This window comes from Oryx dammah, unplaced genomic scaffold (assembly GCF_014754425.2).
Source record: "Oryx dammah isolate SB20612 unplaced genomic scaffold, SCBI_Odam_1.1 HiC_scaffold_18, whole genome shotgun sequence".
NCBI classification, from domain to species: domain Eukaryota; kingdom Metazoa; phylum Chordata; class Mammalia; order Artiodactyla; family Bovidae; genus Oryx; species Oryx dammah.
In genome coordinates, this window is record NW_024070202.1 from 45,326,121 (window position 1) to 45,342,606 (window position 16,486).

General features: G+C 36.3%; 1 protein-coding gene across 1 annotated transcript in view; it reads right to left on the reverse strand.

Moving 5' to 3' along the window:
* Positions 1–16,486, reverse strand: part of RELN (reelin) — a 557,548-nt gene that overhangs the window by 205,857 nt on the left and 335,205 nt on the right. The window contains exon 12 of the mRNA XM_040260785.1: positions 803–954. Within this exon, the coding sequence (XP_040116719.1) occupies positions 803–954 (152 nt within the window). The remainder of the gene's footprint in view (positions 1–802; positions 955–16,486) is intronic.

A 16,486-nucleotide genomic window follows, 5' to 3' on the forward strand; every position in this document is an offset into this window, starting at 1 on the left:
TGTTCTGATGAACTGACATCTTTGCTAGTAAGGTCAAAGGTAGACAGTGTTTATTTCCTGTTTCACTTCCAGGTATGGCCTGTGCTTTTCCAGTCATTTAACAAAGAAGGTATGTGACACCTACTCACATTTTTGGGACGACATCCAGGGAGAGTATGTAGCTGTGGCTCTTGCTGACAAAAATGATAAATTTGAGAGGACACACATTTCAACCCCTAATTCCTCCTTGGGTATTTTTCTAAATTTTTAACTATTTATTTGCTCTGCAATCATCTGAAGAAAAATAACACTTTAAAAGTACTTTTTTTCTGTGCTTACCACCATATTATAAAGTAGAGAATATTATAAAGTATTAAAAAGTATTATTAATTGTTTCTTTCTTAGCTTCCCACAACGAAACAGTTATGCAGTGATGAGATTACCATTTAAAACAAATGATTCACTTGGTTGACTGTATTTTGGAGAGGCTAGAGGCTTTGGACTAAGGAGTTACTTTGTTCTTAGCTTCTCTCTCATTGTCTTTTCAGCTATGACCACTGCAGTAGATGTGGAAAGAAGGTTTTAAGGCATTTTGTCTTTCGGTATAGTCATGTAAGAACAAGACTAGCTTCTGTTCAGGATGGTTCCAGCAGGGCTGGTGTGAGGCAGATGTGAGCACCAATTTTGCCCAACCAGTAGTACTTATAGTTCATGAATTTTTATTTTATAGTGTAGACAACAAACAACCTACTTCCTCAGGAATAGGTGATGGTCTAGAATTTGCCCTATTTTGAACAATAAAATTTTTTCAAAATGTACCTACCCATAACAAAGTAAAACCTCAGGTTCCCGTAACCAGTAGTGTCCAGGTAAGGGGTACACATTTTCCTCTCTCCATCTTTGAGGAAGACCATTGATAAACCTGATTCTATTGTTCCACATTCTGTACCAATGACAGCTCCCAAGATGTCCCACCTTTAAAAAAATGACAAACACTAACAGTTAGAATATTAAGTCAAAGCTTTATAGAGTATAACATTTTATTTTTAATGAGGAATATTTACTTAGTAATAAATAATTCTGAAATAAAGATGTGGTATCTCCAATTTTCTTGAAGAGATCTCTAGTCTCCCTTTCTATTACTGTCCTCTATCTCTTTGCATTGTTCATTTAAGAAGGTCTTATCTTTCCTTGCTACTCTCTAGAACTCTGCATTCAGCTGGACCAGAAAGAAGGCTTAGCACTGAAGAATTGATGCTTCTGAACCATGGTGCTGGAGAACACTCTTGAGAGTTCCTTGGACACAAGGAGATCAAACCAGTCAATCCTAAGGAAAATCAACCCTGAATATTCATTGGAAGGTCTGGTGCTGAAGCTGAAGCTCCAATACTTTGGCCACCTGATGTGAAGAGTAGACCCACAAGACCCTGATTCTGGGAAAGATTGAAGGCAAAGGAGAAGAGGGCAGTGGAGGATGAGATAGTTAGACAGCATCACCAACTCAGCGGACATGAATTTGAGCACATTTTGGGAGATAGTGGAGGACAGAGGAGCCTGGTGTGCTGCAGTCCATGGGGTCGCAAAGAGTTGGACATGATTTAGCAACTGAACAAAAACAACAAAGATGTGGCATTACAGGTTTTAGGTAATGAAAATGAAAGGGATAGTGTTAGTCAGTCAGTCATGTCAGACTCTTTGCAACCCCATGGACTGTAGCCCGCCAGGCTTCTCTTTCCGTGGGATTTTCCAGGTAAGAATACTGGAGTGGGTTGCCATTTCCTTCTCCAGGGTATCTTCCTGACCCAGGGATCAAGCCCAGGTCTCTGGCATTGCAGGCTGATTCTTTACTACTGAGCCACCAGGGAAGCTCCTAAACAAAGTTTTAAACACATTCTTTTCACTATTACAGTTTTTCTGTGGAGAAAAATTTGATCAATGCAATGTATAGTGTGACTTCCCCAGTGGCTCCGCGGTAGGGAATCTGCCTGCAGTGCAGGAGCTCTAGGAGTCATGGTTCGATCCCTGGCTTGGAAGATCCCCTGAAGGAGGCCATGGCAACCCACTCCAGTATTCTTGCCTGGAGAATCCCAGGGACAGAGAAGCCTGGTGAATACAGTCCAAAGGCAGCAGAGTCAGACACAACTGAAGCCGAGTAAGCATGCATGACATGTATAGTGTATCTGCTACATATTAGCCTTTATCCTCAACGCACTTAAACAGTTGAGATTGGGGACCAAATTTAAACTAAGGAAACAGGAAATCATAAAAGATAGTACCATAATATTATAAATACTTGTATGGTATTTTGCACATTAAAATAAGTTATAGAATCAAAGTCAAACAATCTGGCAAAAGTCTAGCAAGTTTCCAGAAAGGGGATGAGATTTAAATATGCAGAAAAGAATAAAAATATTTATTATTTAAAAACTCTTGTATCTCCTTAGTATTTATCTCTGCTCGTGTCTAATTTGGCCATTGCTTTTCACACAACTAACTTGTCTACAGAAGAAACTGGGATACACTGACATAAGTGGCTTACCTAAGGCCAACTGCCTGTTTGGCTCTGAAATCGAGATAGATATTCTGTTTCTTAGTCCACTGTTATTTTAGTAGTTGCAGTTCTAAGAAGGGTACCGTGCCAGGACAATTATGTTGAACCGTTTGAGACCAAAATGTTTAGAAAATGTTAAGTTTTTTTGTTTTTTGTTTTTTTTGTATTTTAACAGATTATATCAATCATTTAAGGAAAAGCAGCTCCTAATAGTACTGCTGCTGCTGCTGCTGCTGCTGCTAAGTCGCTTCAGTCGTGTCGGACTCTGTGCGACCCCATAGATGGCAGCCCACCAGGTTCCCCCATCCCTGGGATTCTCCAGGCAAGAATACTGGAGTGGGTTGCCATTTCCTTCTCCACCTAATAGTACTAGACTACTGTAAATACCAGGAACCTCTCTCCACTCACACAAGAAAATTTCACACTGGTTCATTGGTCTTTTACCTGCTCCATTTATCCCAATTAAGCCACTCAGTCTACTGATCCACAAAGCAAGTTAAGGTTATAAATGATGCATATGATGACTCCTTTTAGGCATCCATCTGCTTTAGAGTATTTTCAAAATGAAAGATTAAATTGGAAAAGATGGAATTGTCACAGACTAAAAGACCGTTTTATTCAAGTGAGAAATGAGATTAGCAGTCTTTTTCTCTTAATTATTAGTTGTAACTAAGTAACTCTTTTAATCTAAATGAATTGTTTTCATGACTTCTACCACAGAGAGGGTTATATGAGACATGATTTAGGCTGTATTATCTCTTTTTAATCTTTTTTTAAAACATATTCCATTTTGTTCTAATTTTCATTTCTCCCAATATATTTGAAGATAACAAAAGTGAGGTTATTTTCCTTAAAATAAATATATTACATATATATACAATAAAATAAATAAATACAAAGATATATACAAATATAGATTACAATAAAAGGAAATAGAAAATTTAGTCAGCTTCGAAGAGGAAAGTGGGGAGAAATCTGAAAAGTCACTTTGTAAAAGTCTCACTGCTTTAAATAAATTATCTTTCATTAATTAAAAATTCAGTAGGAGCTTCTTATGGCACAAGCTCATTTTTTCATGAATTTGTATAAACACTGGCTCGAGCTTAGTTGGAGGCAAAGTATCCTTCAGGGGGTCCCAGAGCTGAATCAACTACTGAGGGACCTGAGGGACACCTGCCCGGACTTCAGAATCCCTCTCTGTCAGGTTGCAAAGTGTAGTCTATTCCAATTACAAAAATGTCATGGTCTCTGAATCTCTTAATATAATAATTACATGAAGTAAAATTATGACATAACCAAATCTTGTTTTCTGTTACAATTTAACTTTTTATGAACTATTACGAATTTGATTGTCAATATGTTTATGGGCATGAAAATGCCATTTGAATCAAGAGATGTTAGTATTTCAGAGATTTTGTACTGATGTTCTTTCTGCAAAGAATATTCTTGCCCAGCCAGCATGGCTGACTCCTTAATCTCCTTTAGATATTTATGATGATGTCACTGACTCAATGAAGTCCTCCTTAGACATCTAAAATCGCAACCTCCAGTACACCTATATGTGACACTCCTCCCAATCTGCTTTAATTTTCTCATTAAGAAATGTATAAAATCCAAATTATACTATAAAAACACTATAAGTTATAAGACATATCCTGTTTGCTAAATAGTCTCATTTAACATACTGCATTTTTCATTTACATATCTTGTTCATGAACATAACCAAATCTTTGAGTCCAGCAGTGGTATTTACAGAGCTCTATAGTTTTAGTAATATCTTGAATGGTACTGCAATTTCCCTGAAAAGGAGTGTTACTTCTCTACAGTTTAAATTGTTTTCCCCAAGGAAATGTGGTTCTTTGTGAACTGCATTTGAAGGAATGTCTGCCTAGAGGGAAGAACTCTCTACAACATAGCAATTTATATTTATTCTTTGATGGCTAATTCTAAAAAAAAATCCCTTACATTATTTATTATAAATACATTGGTATCTATTATTTATAATAGAATGGGGCAAAGTTTGAATATGCAAAAAAATTTAATAATCAATAAAATGCCTTAAGGCAACTTTGTTCCTTAGAGGTAGAAGGGCAAAATAATATTTAATTTATATTTTAGTGTATGTCCTTCTACTTTTTGTATCAAAAAGAGAATTCTTTTTGTAAGCAAAACTAATTTAAAGAAGTTTTTTTTTAAACTGGAAAGCTGGTGATCCTCCCTATTAGTTGCTTTGGAATGCTTTGAGACTATAATTAGATTTTAATCAGCTCACACTTTAATAGTTTTAAGAATGATACAAAAGTATAACTGATTCATTTTGTTGTTCACCTGTAACTAACACAATATTGTAAATCAGCAATATCCCAATAAAAATTAAAATAAAGAATGATATGGAGTAAAACTTAAAAAGTTCTCACCAAAAAAAACCCAAAAGTGAGATGATAGATATGCTAGTTAACTAGATTTTATAATGTTTATGTATATCAAATCAACATGATGGACACTTCAAATATCTTACAACTTTATATGTCAACTGTATCTCAATAAAGCTGAAATTAAAAATACCATTTTCAAACACTAAAAAAAGAATGATGCATATTCTTCAAAGGCCAATCTGGCAGTAATTATCAAAATGAAAATTACATATATACATATATATGTATAGGTATATATCTGATTCTCTAATTTTCTTTTTTCTTCTTTTAGGAGTTTCTCTTTCAGAAATACTTTAACAAGTATACAAAAAATCTATCACAATATTCTTTGACTATCAACAGAGGTCCAGATAGATAAATTGGTACAGTGCCTTTCTGAAATAATGATATATATTCACTGACTAGAAGAGACACTCATAATATATTGTTAAGTTTTTAAAAATCAAGTTTAATAAGGAAAATGTGACCCTAGAGAGTATTTTTGTATGGTCATAGAAAAATTTCTGAATGAATATATACCAGAAAACATGTCTACATTTTAACAGTGAAGAGTGGGATTCACATTGGAAGACTTTTAATGTTTACTTTACACATTTCTTTTCTTTTGCAAAAGGAAAATCACTTTCAGAAAAAGGAAGAAAAACATTTCATTTATATGTGTTAGAATTCAGAATGAAAAGTTAAATTATTTCATCATAGATTGATGAAAATACTAAGAATATGAACAAAGGAAACAGAGGTCTTATATTTTAAATACCTTTCCCCTCCCCCTACAAATATTGGTACAAAAGCCTTTAAAAGGTAGTGGAACTTTTCACATGATCTATGAAGATCTGTTTTATTATATTTTCCAGAATATATTAAACCACCTAAAGTTGATGACTTCAGGCTTGAACTAAAATATAGAATAGAGCCAGGCTATAAGAGCCTACATTTACCAGATTCATAACATTTTTTTTATCTACTAGAAATTTTCTGAGACTGAGTAAGTTCATTACATCCATAAGGTCTCTATTTGGGATGAATTTTTTGATATTTAATAAGGAATGTGCCATAGGTAAAGATTCTTCCACATTCATTTATATTCATGAGGCTTATCTCTAGCATAAGTCCTGTGAGGTCTAGCAAGGTGTATACTTTGACTAAAGGCTTCTCCACCTTCATTGCATTTATAGGTTTTTCCTCCAGCATGACAGCTTAGGTGAAGGTAAAGGATGAGTTCTCTTTGAAGCCTTTCCTGTATGAACTGCATTTAAAAATTCTTTTCTTCAATTGGTTCCACTATATTTCACTCAAATTCAATTTTGTCTTAGGTTTTTATTACATGCATTATTTTTATTTACACTCTTGTTGGAATAACATTAATAAAGAGTATTGGCTTCAGAATGGTAGAAAACACTCAGCTTCCTCACCAATAAAACAGAAATATGACCTAGACTGAGGATGTTTAGAGAAAAAGATGTATCGCCTGGCATATTACAGTTTCAAATAATGTTTCCTTTTCTCCCCACCCCCACCGCCCTGTAAAATGTAGTGCTATTTTTGTTTTAAAATAAGTCAAAGTGGCAATTCAAATGAACTTCTAAATTACAATGAGTATTTTTTCATATTAAAATTAGCAGAGCAGCAATCTTGCACAAAGTTGCAGTACAACATGCAAAATGTAATTGCTTAATCAATTTAAGCAAGGAGATACTCAGCTGAAAGAAAACTGTACTTTTGATCAGTGGGTCTTTTGTACAGTCCAAGATTTGGGCTACAAATCTATCTGGGTATTTAAATTTATTACTTATGTGATCTAAATGGTCAAGTGGTTTTGCTGTAATAATAATGAATGTGCCTGTTAAAAAAAAAAAAGGAGACCCACTTAATACAATGTTAACTCAAGACTGTCAATCTGTCCTTGATTCACTTATCCTGAATTGTAAAGCTTAAATAAAATCCCTCTGGAGCATTTTAAGCATCTTGTGAAAAGGATCCTAACCCAGAGGTAACATAATTCTTCTGGGTAGGATAGAGGGAAGAATTTGTAGAAAATAGCAAGAAGATGCTCAAACTGTTCTGAAGAGTTTTAAATAGTTTTAAGACCAATTTTTAATAAAAGCATCAACTGATATGGAAGGGGCTATAATGGAGATTGTTCTTGTTGGCCTATATGTAGTTTAGGTTTTCAAGGATATATGTAACATTCTTTGGGATTATCTCCCCAGAAGGGGAAGCCAATATAAATTTGTTTTATTAAGTTTATATTGCCTTTTTCTTGGCTTTATTCCAGTGAATAGCACTGAAATTTAAGAAAGACATTTTGAAAGACATTTGGAAGTTTAAAAGACAGTTGCAGGTATGACCCACTTTTCTAAGCAATGACATTAAAAAATATAACTAATACTTTGTATTTTGGTCTCTCTATAGTAAATTCCTGATCAGAGACTAAGTTACGGCTGACCTGAGGAAAACATTTTCTGTGCTCAATTTTTTTCTGTAATCTTTGATGAGATGTTTTAAAATGTATTTCTTGAAATAATTTCTTCAGAACAAATTTATAAAGCAATTCTCTTAATATGGTGTGGGTGGTGGCAGAATGGCAGTCTTAAGACTGGAGGTTGGAGGGAACTGGGAATAGTCAGTTCAGCAGTTGAGACACTATTCTTTCTGTTTGCCCTCTGGCATCCCTCCTATGTCTTGCTAGTGTTTTGGAATTCTGGGTATTTCATCTATTTTCTATGATGATAGCTATATTCTCATTACTAGAAAACTGGAAGACAAGAACAATTAATATTTTACTATATTTCTAATATTTTATATGTGTATTTCAACATGGTCATGAAAATATTACACAGATGGTTTTTAATTTTGCCTTTTTTCATTTACATTAATAATATACACTTTCTCCAGATTATTATTAACTCTTTAAAAATGGGTTACATAATCTGCCAAACTAGTCATTATTTTATTATCATACTTCAAAATATATCACTAAATATATTATTTATCATAATTTATGGAGCTGAGGAATTAAATTCTCAATTTTCTAATGCTCCTAAATGTGTTCTATTAATAGATAACCCCGAGCTATGTTTCTTGAGGTATCAGAGTTCTGCCTTTCCTTCATATAAACTCCTAAATATTCAGGAGTGCCTTGTGGTCAGTGTGGAGCAGATGAACTACTGAAGAAAGACTATGGAGAACAAAGACAAGCTGAAGAAGTGAGCATCTGAACACTTCAGTGCCAGCAGCCTCTTCTAACACCACTACAGAAAAATCCTATCGTGGTCTAATGTTGTTCCAAGCTGTGAGGAATTAAGATTCAGATTTCATTCTCTTTTTTCTGTGACTTCAGTAAAGAGAGTCCTTTCTTGAAGAGGAAGACAGTTGCTGTATTCTGGATGCTCACATGGACAGCTAGTTTGGAGGGGGAAGAGGTTATTCAAGAATGATAGTGCCAGAAGTAAAAATAAAAATGTGCTGCAAATTAAACAAGGAATTCCAGAACAATTTTGGCATACCTAATCATATGAACTTACTTTTTATTATTTGAAAATTTACTGTTTATGTTTTAAAATAGAAAAACAATTTGCTTAAATAGAAAGCAATGTTAGAACCTACATCAAAAGCAAACCTGAACAAATAAGAAGTCTTTTAACAGCTTGAAACAAGTTTACTCGGATCCATTTTAGCAATTCCATGGTTTCAAAATATATCCAATTATCATTTTAACTAATATTGTCTTTCTTAAAATGACCTCCCATTAGTTTACTTAGAGAATCTCATTTAGGTTTTATTGGACTATTTAATTTTGTTTGTGTTTCTTTTATATCTTATTAGTTTCTATGGGTATAATTTTTCTTTGAGTACCACTTTGGTCATATCCTATTACCAACAGTAATCACAGTTGGAACAGCAACCAATTTTTAATTTTTTTTGATTGCTTGTTATGTGTCATGCATGGTGCAAAGTGCTCTTCATATATTATTGCATAAAATATTCCTTTTTAGTCCTTTTATTGCTTAAATCTGAATTCTATTTATATGGTTTGAATATCTGCTATTAATATGCCTCCTTGCTTCTTTTGTTGCATTTATCTGGTATATTAGTTTTTCTTCATTGACTTTCAACTTCTTATGTTATTCTAGTTTAAGTCTTTCATAAATAGCAAATATATAGCTGATTTTTTAAAACTTACTATGAAAATCTCACTTAATAAATGAACATAACTCCTTCAAGTTTATTGTGCACTGATATATTTAGATTGAAAAAGTGAAAGTGTTAATTGCTCAGTCGTGTCTGACTCTTGGTGATCTCATGGACTGTAGCCCACCAGGCTCCCCTGTCCATAGAATTCTGACTCAAAGTAAGAATACTAGAGTGGGTAGCCATTCTCCTCTCCAGGGGATCTTAGATTGGTTCATGCCAAACTGTTTTCTGTTTACTCGGTTTTTTGTTTATTTTTCTGTCATTTTCCTGGCATTTGTGGACTAAGTTCTCTTTATTCTGTTAAGCTAATGCTTTAGAAGTTATGTAGCCTATATATGGCTAACATAATTTCTTTAACACACCTATTTACTCTTAAAGCTTTCTACTAACATTAAGAGTTACCCAAGACCTATATTCTCACTCCAGGCAAGTAAAGAATGTTGGCAGTATTTAGTTCCTTTTTCTCTTCTTGTCAGTTCCCCTTTGTACCTTTCATATTGAGGTGATCTGGGCTTTAACTACAAACTTTGATTTAAATATTTTAATCAATTTTTTTTTCAGTCTGAACTACAAGCTTTCCTTTTTTCCTTGCTCACTACTCTTTCTTGAATCCATCATATTTCTCTTGGATTAACTTCTATGGGTACATCTTCCGGTAATTCTTTCAGTGTTCAGGAGTAGTAAACTTTCTGAACCCTTGTGTCTGAAAAGCTTTTTATTTTTCTCCAAACTTAAATCATATTTGTCTGGAGGAGAATGTTATGTTCCAAATAATCCTCTCTCAGAACACTAAGATAACAGCTTCATTTTTTAAAACTTATGCTTAGTGTTAACAAGGAAAGCACAATGAAACTCATCTAAAGATTTAAGATTTCCACTTTCAACTGTGTTCTAAAGTTTCTACCTTATGGTCTAGGACCGGATATTTTTCCATCCATCTTGGTAAACATTTTCATTCATAGGAACTATGTCTCTTCTTTCTTCTTTTTTAAGTTTCAGGAAACTTACTTCTATTATTTTTTTAATATTTCATTCTACATATTCCCTCTGACCCTTCCTCCTTTAGGAATTCCTATTATTTCTAATGTTAGAAATGCTATTCTTCCCCCATACTTTACAGTATAGTATACACACTATACAATAATCCTAAGTTTTGGAAACACTTCAAAACTCAAATTTCCAGCTCACTAATTTGTTCTTTACGTATGCTGAACATCCGCTGGATCATCGAAAAAGCAAGAGAGTTTCAGAAAAACATCGATTTCTGTTTTATTGACAATACCAAAGCCTTTGACTGTGTGGATCACAAAAAACTGTGGAAAATTCTGAAAGAGATGGAAATACCAGACCACCTAACCTGCCTCTTGAGAAACCTATATGCAGGTCAGGAAGCAACAGTTAGAACTGGACATGGAACGACAGACTGGTTCCAAGGCTGTATATTGTCACTCTGCTTATTTAACTTCTATGCAGAGTACATCATGAGAAACGCTGGACTGGAAACAGCACAAGCTGGAATCAAGATTGCCAGAAGAAATAACAGCAACCTCAGATATGCAGATGACACCACCCTTATGGCAGAAAGTGAAGAGGAACTAAAGAGCCTCTTGATGAAAGTAAAAGTGGAGAGTGAAAAAGTTGGCTTAAAGCTCAACATTCAGAAAATGAAGACCATGGCATCTGGTCCCATCACTTCATGGGAAATAGATGGGGAAACAGTGGAAACAGTGTCAGACTTTGATTTTTGGGGGGCTCCAAAATCACTGCAGATGGTGACTGCAGCCATGAAATTAAAAGACGCTTACTCCTTGGAAGAAAAGTTATGACCAACCTAGATAGCATATTGAAAAGCAGAGATATTACATTGCCAACAAAGGTCCGTCTAGTCAAGGCTATGGTTTTTCCTGTGGTCATGTATGGATGTGAGAGTTGGACTGTGAAGAAGGCTGAGCGCCAAAGAATTGATGCTTTTGAACTGTGGTGTTGGAGAAGACTCTTGAGAGTCCCTTGGACTGCAAGGAGATCCAACCAGTCCATTCTGAAGGAGATCAGCCCTGGGAATTCTTTGGAAGGAATGATGCTAAAGCTGAAACTCCAGTACTTTGGCCACCTCATGCGAAGAGCTGACTCATTGGAAAAGACTCTGATGCTGGGAGGGATTGGGGGTAGGAGGAGAAGGGGACAACAGAGGATGAGATGGCTGGATGGCATCACTGACTCAATGGACGTGAGTCTGAGTGAACTCCGGGAGTTGGTGATGGATAGGGAGGCCTGGCGTGCTGCGATTCATGGGGTCGCAAAGAGTTGGACACGACTGAGCGATTGAACTGAACTGAACTGAACTGATGCTCATATTCCGGGGAAAAATCCATTAAATTTGTTTCAACAATCATATATTTTCATTTTTCACATCTCTATTTTTTTCTTCATAAAATCTGTTTTTTTTTTCATTTTTATTATTGCTTTTTATTGGAGTATAGTTGCTTTACAATTTTGTTATTTTCTACTGTACAGCAAAGTGAATCAGTGATATGTATACATATACCCACTGTTTTGCAGATTTCCTTCCCATTTAGGTCACCACAGAACACTGAGTAGCATTCTCTATGCTGTACAGTAGGTTCTCACTAGTTATCTGTTTTATGAGTGCCTGCATGCTAAATTGCTTCAGTTCAGTTCAGTTCAGTTGCTCCGTCGTGTCCAACTCTTTGCGCCCCCATGAATCGCAGCACGCCAGGCCTCCTGTCCATCACCAACTCCCGGAGTTCACTCAGACTCACATCCATCAAGTCAGTGATGCCATCCAGCCATCTCATTCCCTGTCGTCCCCTTCTCCTCCTGCCCCCAATCCCTCCCAGCATCAAAGTCTTTTCTAGTGAGTCAACTCTTCACATGAGGTGGCCAAAGTACTGGAGTTTCACCTTCAGCATCATTCCTTCCAAAGAAATCTCAGGGCTGATCTTCAGAATGGACTGGTTGGATCTCCTTGCAGTCCAAGGGACTCCCAAGAGTCTTCTCCAACACCACAGTTCAAAAGCATCAATTCTTTGGCGCTCAGCCTTCTCACAGTCCAACTCTCACATCCATACATGACCACTGGAAAAACCATAGCCTTGACTAGACAGACCTTAGTCGGCAAAGTAATGTCTCTGCTTTTGAATATGCTGTCTAGGTTGGTCATAACTTTTCTTCCAAGGAGTAAGCGTCTTTTAATTTCATGGCTGCAATCACCATCTGCAGTGATTTTGGAGCCCCCAAAAAATAAAGTCTGACACTTTCCACTGTTTCCCCATCTATTTCCCATGAAGTGATGGGACCAGATGCCATGATCTTCATTTTCTGAATGTTGAGCTTTAAGCCAACTTTTTCACTCTCCACTTTTACTTTCATCAAGAGGCTTTTTAGTTCCTCTTCACTTTCTGCCATAAGGGTGGTGTCATCTGCATATCTGAGGTTATTGATATTTCTCCCGGCAATCTTGATTCCAGCTTGTGCTGTTTCCAGTCCAGTGTTTCTCATGATGTACTCTGCATAGAAGTTAAATAAGCAGGGTGACAATATACAGCCTTGACGTACTCCTTTTCCTATTTGGAACCAGTCTGTTGCTGTGTCCAATTCTCTGCGACCCTATGTACCTTAGCCCTCTAGGCTTGGGTTCTTCAATTTGATTGAGGGAGGCTCTGACTCCAAAAAGTTAAAAGTCGACAGACCAAGCCACTGATTGGCCCCTCCCGGTGTCCCCGCCCCTTCTCTGGGAAACTCAGGGCTAGACAAACACCTCCCAGGCAGCTCTCCGGTCTCATTACAGTTATTCAGTCGCTCATTCATGTCCGACTCCTTGTGACCCCATGGGCTGCAGCATGCCAAGTTTCCCTGTCTTTCACTGTCTCCCGCAGCTTGCTCAAACTTAAATTCATTGAGTCAGTGATACCATCCAACCATCTCATCCTCTGTCGTCCCCTTCTCTTCCTGCCCTCATTCTTTCCCAGCATCAAGGTCTTTTTCTAATGAGTCGGCTCTTCACATTAGGTGGCCAAAGTACTGGAGTTTCAGCTTCAGCATCAGTCCTTCCAATGAACATTCAGGACTGATTTCCTTTAGGATTTACTGGTTTGAGCTCCTTGCTGTCCAAGGGACTCTGAAGAGTCTTCTGCAACACCACAGTTCGCCTTCTTTATAGTCCAACTCTCACATCCCTACATGACTATTGGAAAAACCATAGCTTTGACGAGATGGACCTTTGTTGGTCCAACTCTGAGTCAAAGTTGGCTCAGTACAGTGCACTGGCTAAATCACTTCAGCCGTGCATTCTTTGCGACCCCATGGACTATAGCCCTCCAGGCTCCTCTGTCCATGGGATTCTCCAAGCAAGAACACTGGAGTGGGTAGCCATGCCCTTCTCCACCCGACCTTCCCGACTCAGGGATCGGCCCCAAGTCTCCTGCATTGGCAGGCGGATTCTTTACCGCTGAGCCACAAGCGGAGTCCACAGCCGCCATCAGCAGTTAGCTTCCATAAAATCTGTTTTAACTTAACAAATACAGTATGCTTTCTTATCTCTCTGAGGCCATTAAGTATAATTATAAAATCTCCATTTGTTTACTCTGATACTTCTATTTTCTCAGTTCTTAGCTGTCTAGTTTGATTAATTATTTTTATGGAGTGGATTTTCCTCAGATTGATGATTCCAGATCATTTGCTCAGATTTGTATCCGCCATTCACCCTAGTGTATTGGTGGCTAGTTTTGGTGTAAAAACTAGCCACCAATGAGAGCCGATGTGCTCTTGGGTGGGGAGTACCATGGGGATCCTTGAGGTTCCCAGTCACCTGGAATTGCCCTGCTTCTCCATTCCAAGTGTTCACATTCACTGCTTGTTCCTAAGGGCAGAAGTGCCCGCACAGAAGTTGAATGCAGTGAGAGACTCACCTACTTGGCAATCTCCATAGCAGGACATCAGAGCCCCATCTGATTCCTGTGTTCATTCCGTACCTATACCTTTTTTAGTGCCTCATTCAATATGTATTTTAAGTAATAGTTTTTTCCTTTAATCAGATCTGGTTTTTTTTCCTCATTTTTTTGTAACACTTCCTAATTCCTGGCTCAATTAAGGCACACTTTTTTCTTTCAAAGTGTCATTACAGATTCATTTGCTCATTTTCTATAATTTCCAAGGATTTGGGGCAGTTGTGGAAGACTAGAGTATGCTCTCTTGATTCAATAGTCTGATATTCAATTACTCAGCCATAAAAAAAAAAGAAATAATGCCATTTGCAGTAATATGGATGGACCTGGATCTAGAGATTATTATACTAAGTGAAGTAAGTCAGACAGAGAAAGACAAGTATCATATAATAATCTTTACATGTATAATATGGACTTCCCTGGTGGCTCAGAGGTTAAAGCGTCTGCCTGCAATGCGGGAGACCCAGTTTTGATCCCTGGATCGGGAAGATCCCCTGGAGAAAGAAATGGCAATCCGCTCCAGTATTCTTGCCTGGAGAATCCCATGGATGGAGGAGCCTGGTAGGCTACAGTTCATGGGGTTGCAAAGAGTAGGACACGACTGACACATGTATAATATTAAAAAGTGATACAAATGAACCTATTTACAAAACAGAAATAGACTCACAGACATAGATAACAAACCTATGATTACCAAAGAAGAAAGGCAGGGAGGGATAAATCAGGAGTTTGAGATTAGCAGATATAAACTATTCTATATAGAATAAACAGTAAGTTCCCACTGTATAGTACAGGGAACTATATTCAATATCTTATAATAATCCTATAATGGAAAAGAATCTGAAAAAAGGATACATATATACATATATATCATATATATAGCACATATATGACATAGATATATCATATATATGTGCTATATATATGATATATATATGTATATATATATCTGAATCACGTTGCTATATACCTGAACCTAACACAACACTGTAAATTAATTACACTTCAAAACACAGCTTAACATTCATTACATTGTGGAGGTTCTCTAACATGAATACTTCAGTGAAAGCAATAAAAGATATTTTGAAAAGTTATCTGAATAGTTAAAAACATGCATGACAAGTATACAAATTCCATATTTTAGTAATGTGTTTCTCTACAAAGTCCCTCCCACCTGAAGACACCTTCGGCTAGGTGAGATACTGTAGTTGCTAATTAAATGATGTGTTTATATGGTTAAGCCAAAGTTCACAAAGGCTCACATAAATTATCAGTTTATCTATTAAAGTTTCTATCTTGCTGAAGTAACAGATGTGTCTTCTCTAAAAAAAAGAAAATAAAGTTTAAAAGCCCACTTAAAATAAACCTATCTATATACAGCTTTGTGATGTGAAAGGCAAACAATTTTTGCATCTTTGTGATCTGAGATCAAATAGTTTCATTCAAATGGTAAGGAAACAGGAATATGTGGAAACTGGGTTCCAAAAAAAGTCATAATGACTGGATACTTTTTCTTGCCTGAATTCATGTGAAATGTTTTGAAGATATTATTAGAGAGGATTGCATATTCTTTTTTCTCTTTCATAATTCTTATGGGAGAAAAAACATAGTTAAAAGAGATGAAAATATTATATCCATATTAATAATTTATTTTTTGTGTGTGTTAAAAGAAAGTGACCTTAAAGTGTCAGAATTCAATCAATTCAATTGGTCACTCTTGAATACTGTGGGAATTTAACACCTATGTTTTATGTCTGTTTCAGCAGTGAGCTTATGATGATAAATTGTCTGTGTGGGTGGTGAGGGGAAGAATGAGACAAATATTCAGTAAATCTGGCTCAAAAAAACACATCAAGAATTTCACTACCAAGATCCTAATCTGTTTTTCTTTGTCAGTTCTTACCCTAGGTAAAAATGCTTCACATTAATTTGATTGTGACAGGATATCTTCACTGCAGTTTTGATTAAGAATTAACTACAACAGCATTCTCTCCTAGATCAATAAAGCAGCATTCAGGAGTGAGTAGGTATGGAGAAGGTATACACACATTCACATACAACATTACAGATTAAATCAGCAATTTATCACCATCCCAAAACAAAGAGAGTACTAGATTCTCTCATTATCCTTTTATATCTTTTTTTATAATATAAGGGCAACATGGATAACTGGCTCACCAGATAAGAGTATAAACGAAGTAGTTCTGAGAGGGGGCAGTGTGGCCTGATATCCTAGGGGAAAAGCTACAACAAAGCTACGGTGTGGTTGCTAGAATAATTAAGCTGCTTTCAGAATTTAGGTGAATTAATTGTGTTCCAACTACAGTGACACAGGTGCTTTTGTCAAGCACATTATTCTATGT